The 7,055-nt window shown below is 42.4% G+C and overlaps 1 protein-coding gene across 1 annotated transcript; it reads left to right on the top strand.

Annotated features, from left to right (window-relative positions):
• The first annotated feature begins 2,959 nt into the window (after positions 1-2,959).
• On the top strand, positions 2,960-6,452 carry LOC136624847 (speedy protein 1-A-like). The gene is made up of 6 exons (XM_066598780.1): positions 2,960-3,091; positions 4,248-4,405; positions 4,810-4,868; positions 5,340-5,422; positions 5,591-5,759; positions 5,845-6,452. The coding sequence occupies exons 1-6, from the start codon at positions 3,057-3,059 to the stop codon at positions 6,079-6,081; spliced, it is 741 nt and encodes a 246-aa protein (XP_066454877.1). The 5' UTR covers positions 2,960-3,056; the 3' UTR covers positions 6,082-6,452.
• The last annotated feature ends 603 nt before the right edge of the window (positions 6,453-7,055 follow it).

The following is a 7,055-nucleotide window of genomic DNA, read 5'->3' as shown; positions in this document are numbered from 1 at the left end:
GAACTATCAGGGGCATTGTCTGTGACAGGGGGACAGAGGAAGAACTATAAGGGGCATGATGTGTGATAGGGGGCAGAGAGAGAACTATAGGGGACATGATGGGTGGTAGAGGGCAGAGAGAGAACTATAAAGGGCACGATGTGTGTAGGGGGCAGAGAGAGAACTCTAAGAGACATGATGTGTGACTGGGTGACAGAGGAAAAACAATAAGGGGCATGATGTGTGATAGGGGCAGAGAAAACTATAAGGAACATAATGTGTGACAGGAGGACAGAGGAAGAAATATAAGGGGCATTATGTGTGGGTGAGGGGGAGAAATATAACGGGCATCTTGTGTGATGGGGAAAGAAGCAGCACTTCGTGTGACAAGGTAGAAGGAGAACCATGTGTGGCATCCTGTGTGATGAAGGAGGAAGAGGAGAAACATAAGGGACATTCTGTATGACAAGGAAGGTGGACAGAACCATGAAAGGGCATTCTGTGTGATGATGAGGCAGGGGAGAGAATGAGGAGCCGTCAACGAGGGGGATTCTGTGTGATGGGGAAAGGGTAGAACCATAAGGAGTTTCAGCAGTCTGTGTAAAGATAAGGGAATGATGGGGAGCAGTTTGTGTGAGAGGTGAACAGTCTGTGAGAGAGAGCAACATAGGGAGCAGTCTGTGTGAGAGGTGAACACTCTGTGAGGGAGAGCAGCATAGGGAGCAGTCTGTGAGAGATGACTTATTAGATGTTAAAGCTGGTTGGCATTATGAAAGGGGGCAGCAGGATGAAGGTTTGTGGATAGTGTGTGGATGTGGTGTGTGGTGGGAAACCATGGAGCCAGATGTCTGTGTTACAAATTCTGCATAGATGCATGGTGGCTGGAAAAAGTTTTCATGGCAGTCTGGGCCTGGTAGAGGTGAAAACCAAAAGTGAATGATCCTAATCAGATATGTCCTCACCTGTGATCACTGAAGGTAACTGCACTGTAATCGCTATCACTGTGTAGAACTAATATCTGACCATTATACCGTGTCTGAATCTAACATGGCATGAAGGTTATCTGATGTTGTCTTCAGTGTGTATATACAATACATTGTGGAGGGGGTACTTATCTCTCGAAGGCTTGTGCTACATTAATGAATCACTAAAATAAAGCCAGCGAGCGATGCTGCTAAAAGTGATGGGGGAGACACGGTCGTGAAGCTTCAGAAGGGCCCCAAGCTAAACTTTTGAACCCTGGCCCACAAACCTTTAGCTATGCCCCTGCTTAAGTGTGTATGCCTGGGCAAATTTAGCATTAAAATGCTCTATTACCAGCCTGATTTTATATAAGCGATCATAATTGGTGTCATCGCTGGGTGGGCACTGTATATTGTCATTATTAGGAATGTTAAGTTGTTTCAAAACGTGCCCTTAACAGAGCCATTAGGAATATTGTGTGGGTGTGCTATAAAATATCCGTACTCCAGTAGGCCCTAATGCTCGGCTTTTTTTACTAGCCCAATACATGATACAATACCCCAAAATTTAGCGATTTCTGATGCATCCACAGAGGTGCACTTCTGGGGTTTTGCAAAACTGGAGTTGAAATTTTCTCCTGTGAAATTCTGCGCATATAAATTAGTTTGGGTAACAACGTGGGCAATAAAATCATCTGGAAAAAAAAAGCTTTAAAAAGTCCCCCCGTCTGAGCCCTGCTTTATTAGATTGTATCCCTGGGTTCCCAGTAAAGTCAGGGGTCTGGGTCTGAAATTTTCTGGAGTAATCGACTGAGCATTAGGTGAACTGGGATCCTCATTAGCTGAGTCTGACTCAGACTAAATTATTGCGTAAGCGTCCTCCACAGTAAAACTCCTGCAGGCCGTACTACAGATATATGCATTTATTATGCCCCCAAAGAACTGCATAAAGTGCATTATTGGTGGGTAACCACAGGAAGCGGGGGGATCACTGGGGTGGGGGGACCACAGGACGGGTCAGGAACACAGCAGGAAAAATGCTGAGACTACACAGACTAGCGATGGGATGGGTGACTACGGAATGGGAACACAGCAGCAATTTTATTAAAACACTGCCACTATGCTGACTAACCTCACACTACACTGACTGACCACCGGATGGGTGACTACGGGACAAGGAGACGGAACACAGTGGGAATTTTTTTTAAATTAGTTTTTTTTACACTGGCAGGATCATTCACTTTTATGGCCTATTGTGGTGTGTAATACGCAACAAAATAGGTTATGCTGCGTATTTTTACAGGTGATTGCACGTCACGTGAAAAAATACACTCATGTTAACGAACCCATTGAAATCAATAGGTTCTATTCACTGCTTATCACATACATGACAGTTGCACGCATAAAGCACTGCGCAAATATGTTCATCTGAACAAACCCTTAGTATACAATTACAATCGGCCATTTGAAGGCGACCATAAGGCTGATGTGCCCCTCGGTGAAAATGAGTTTGACCCCTGATCTACATATTGCCAACAGTTACTAATTGCCATATAAATCAGAAGGTAAAAGCTGGAACAAAACTGATGTAAATGGCAAATAACTACCAATAGGAAATGAGGGAGTTAAAAAACTAGTTTTCTCTTCATACAGAGGGTAACATTCGGAGGCGGCAGGAAAAACTCACTAAAGATAACATATATGAATAAAGCTGTAATATACCCAAGTGTATGAATATACAGCATGACAGATTGTATCTCACCCAAGAGAACAACATGGCAGCCACTATAAATGGCGCTAGATGGATAATAAAATGGAAAATATAAGAAATGGAAAGTTTTAAGTAGCCATTCAAAGCCCTAATATAGTAGTATGGAGGGTAAGATGATGAGAGTGCGGCCTCCCTTTACCTTTACTGCTGTGTGAACCATTGTGACAGGTGGCACCAGCAACAGCCAATAGGATCGCAGGATTTGCTTCCAAGCCGAGCAGGAGAATGACAGTTGGTGCCAGTCTGCGATTGCTCTACTAGAGTTGAGACCAGCTCCCTGTTGCTCTTATTAAAGCGACTTCAGCGACTTTTATCTTCAACTGAGATTCGGATCCACATCAGTGATGGAGAATACACCGCCCGCTGTCCGTGAGGAGAGGTAAGTACCAAATCTGAGGAATGTATAGTGCCATATGCTGAGCCTGCTGTATTGTAAAAGTTGTCTTACAGACCTGCTGTATTCTTGTGTTATTCCTTTTTTTTGTTAGTTTTTTTTGTTTGGGGGGGTTGGTTGGTTGGGGGTGGGTGGGAGAAACATGTGTTATACTACTAGAGCCTGGTAAGAGTCATGCCATTGTACTTTATATACGGTCCAAGGGTATTATTTGGCAGTGTACTTATATGAGAAGTGTAATATATACATGCCTTATATGTAGAGTGTATAATGTAGCGGTTATACATAATATAGGGGGTTTGCAGTGATAGATGAGGGATGTCCAGCTGTAGGGAGTTGTTAGACAAATGCTTCTGATAGATAATGTTTATTGCAGATAGCTGTTACAGAACTGCAGGATAATGATGTAATCTAAATGTGTTTTTATTATGTTTAACCGTGTAATTCAGTGTTTGTAGCAGTTTCTGCTATGGCCCCATCACCTATCCCTACCAAAGAGGGCGCTATGGGCCCTGATGGGTGGTCCAAAGCTTGCACCCCAATCCCTCACTTGATGCCAAAACATATGGAAAGGCTGGGCAGGATGAGCTAGATTCCCAAATTTATTGATTTAGCTGTTCAGGGTATATTATATGCTTATTTATATAGCGCCCCACATATTCCACAGACCTTTATACATCAGAGGTGTGTGCAGACTGCTGATGATAGAGATAGGCTGATAGATAGAACTTTCCTACTTGATATTACACTACCATACTGCTGTTGGGTTCTGGCTCGCTGTGGGTTGTGCGGACAACATATTACTGTCACTGTTAATTTGATACTTTTATAATAGAATATTATTGAATATCAACAGAAATATTAGCACCAGTGTTATCCAGAAAATGTCACTTTTTGCTCATCTGTCCATAGCAAATTGTAACAAATTACTATTATTTACTATTTTTAACAACTATTGGAGACATGTACAACTGTAGTAACATTTACTTGATATTTAACGCATTGCTATAACTAACTCCAATGTACAACAATGCTGTAATCGCAGAGTTTAAAATACACAAGTGGGTAGGAGCCCTTATACTGGGCACAGAAACTATGAACATTGGCCTAATAATAATCCCTTTTTATTTCCCCTGCTAAGGATTACGGATGGCACGCTGTCCAGAACAAACAACAGAGGACGCCCCAGCCGGAAGAGAAAGAGAAAACTCTGCCCGTGTGAGGAAGACCTCCAGAAGAGAAGGAGGGATGACCGGGCCCAACTACAGGAGGAAAGGGAAGCTTTCTTCCGTGTCCTCGGTAAGACTCCATCCGATGTTCCTTGTGTTGCAGCAGGTTTAAAGCATCTTAGATAAATCTATGATAAATCATGATCCCAGGACAGGAATACAAGGTGCCCACATGTGTTATTCTGAAACACTGCGGCGTTTCAGAATAACACACTTAGAAGTTTGCCTGTCTGACTTGGGAACAGAGCTCTAAAGTCAATGAGGCGGGCCGCGGCGGACTCTCCTCGTCCGCATCATGTTAACTGACAGGTCTATCCCTATACACAAGCAGAGAGAGGACTGTCAGTCAACAAGCTGCAGGCGAGGAGAGTCCGGTGTGGCCCGCCTCATTAACTTCAGAGCTCTGTTTCAAAGTCAAACAGGTAAACTGATACATTAATTGCTGAAATATTGATATTTCTCCTCTTTTTCTAGAGCTTGACTACTTCAAAAAGTTTCTAACCAGAGACAGCTGTATGAGAACATCTGACAAGGTAAGATAATATTTTGGAAAGAAATAGAAAATCTGTCATATTCATTATATTTAAAGGGGCGACAATTATTGTTTATAGATAAATCCAGACAATAATTTTAAATATTTTTGCATTTACACTTTTTAAAATGTTTCCATCCCCAGATATTCCAGGACTGATAGAATAGCGCCACCTGCTGTTTCTGTTGTGTCCACCTCACCTGGATTTAACTATAAACACTATTTGTCATGGAATAACGCCGTTAAATAAAGGGACTTATGTTGATGTAATAGGCCTGGTGACACATTGCACTCTGTTACTTGGTGACATAATAGTCAATATTATATGTAACAATGACATTTAACCATACAGTGTAGTTATATTCTGTACTGACTAGTATTCATAGTGTATTGATCACATATATAATAAATTATAAGTTATGTAGAAAGTAAATCTACTTCCAGCCCCTCACTGTCCTTCTCCTCCCACCAGTACCTCCTGGCGATGGTCCTCGTGTACTTCAGGAGAGCCGGACTCCGTACCGAGGAATATAGAAAGAACTTCTTTCGAGCGCTGTGAGTTGCTTTTATTAGAACAGATTTGTATTTACAGGCGGATGTAGAAATATAAAGATGAATACTAAAACAAGTAACAGGAGTCCAAGTGAACTATGGAGAAGACTCCAGGACCCCATAGCATTACTTCTGACTTATTCTTCATCCGGTTAAATTTTTTTGTGGCAGCTTCTTAGCCAACCAGATGGAGGAGGACATCGACTTCTGTGATGAAATCTATGCCTGGGCCTTAGGAGATGGCTGGAGGAAGAGGAAGGAACAATTCCTGGAACAACGGAACCAGCTATTCCGCCGGATGGGATTCAATGCGTTGGTGGACCGGAGCACCTGTGAACGGGTTAGTAGGAATAATACAAAACACTCCAGTCTTGAATGAAGAGTCTGTGTGATAATAATATTAATCATATATTGTTTAATCCTAGGTCATGGCAGAAGATCCTACACATTGGGCATGGACAAGACAGCGGCAGATCCAACACAGCTGGGCTATTCCCATATTCAGAAGACATCATGAGGAGTTCACCATCCACGGCCCATGGGGCAGCCCACCTCCACCCTGCGCTCTTTGTAAGAACATCCACAGGTTTCCATCGATGTGGAGAGTCCAACAGGCAGAAGAGGAACCCGACACGGATCCCAACAGCTGCGACGACAGGTGAAGACGTCACATTTCCTTCCTATGGTCACCACATGAACACACACAAGACTTCACACATTCACAGCTCATACTTACTCATGCGCACACACACGTGCAGACGAAAAACACTTTCAATAAACATGATTACACACCGCCACACTGTAGGTAGTCACATGCAGTTACTGTAGATAGTCACACACCTTCACCTTGCATACATTCCATTCTATAGTGTTACCTCCCTTAGTATGCCCGGAGGAAGGGCAGTACAGCGGCCATGGTTTCCCTACAGGTTTCCTCCACTGGGGGTTTTTCCTGTCCTGCGTGTTGCTGTTCCCTCTTCGTGAGTGATGGGAGGTAACAACCAAAACACATATAATAATAAATATTACATTTTTTAACCTATTATATTTTGTCTGAGTCATTTTTTCTCTGTGTGTCTAAGTAAAATGTAATTTAAAGGGAATCTATCAGTTGCAATGAGCCCCATAAACTAAACTTATGGGCTCATGAGAGTTAACCCTCTCTGTTAACCATTTATATGCTATGGTCACCATTCACTGTGGCATCTAAGGGATTAGTGGTCAGGGTCAGAGCTACCTCCAAACCCACCCATTGCAGCAGGACCTTGGCTGTCAGTTACAGCCCGATCCTGTTAAGGATTTTGCGGGCCCAGCTGCTAAGCCCATATCATCAATATGTCTTAAACATATAGCACTTTATTCTAAAGCCCACCTTACTTCCCCCTGCCAATGATATAAATGTACATAATTGAAGGGAAAGGGGTTGAAAAAACATACTAAAGCTCTATGAAACTCAGAAAATGCAAATAAAATCTATGGGACTGTTGCCATTGCAAAGACTGGCAGCACTTTTTTTCATAGTACATAGTCAAAAATAATCACTTTTCATGATTTAAGACTATTATTAAAAAATTCCAAACACCCGGTCTGTTTCTTTTATGTCAATAGTAGTAATATTTATGAGTTGATGTATTCC

This window comes from Eleutherodactylus coqui, chromosome 4 (genome assembly GCF_035609145.1).
Source record: "Eleutherodactylus coqui strain aEleCoq1 chromosome 4, aEleCoq1.hap1, whole genome shotgun sequence".
Classification (NCBI taxonomy): Eukaryota; Metazoa; Chordata; class Amphibia; order Anura; family Eleutherodactylidae; genus Eleutherodactylus; species Eleutherodactylus coqui.
Note: the sequence above shows the minus strand (reverse complement) of the source record. Positions and strands in the feature narration are given on the sequence as shown.

What these genes read in the sequence shown, in the direction of transcription:
- LOC136624847 (XM_066598780.1), top strand. Translation starts at nt 3,057, where the DNA reads ATGGAGAATACACCGCCCGCTGTCCGTGAGGAGAG. An exon ending in AGCTTTCTTCCGTGTCCTCG is followed by an intron (nt 4,406 to 4,809) that starts GTAAGACTCCAT and finishes CTCTTTTTCTAG; the next exon opens with AGCTTGACTACTTCAAAAAG. An exon ending in AAGAACTTCTTTCGAGCGCT is followed by an intron (nt 5,423 to 5,590) that starts GTGAGTTGCTTT and finishes TTTTTGTGGCAG; the next exon opens with CTTCTTAGCCAACCAGATGG.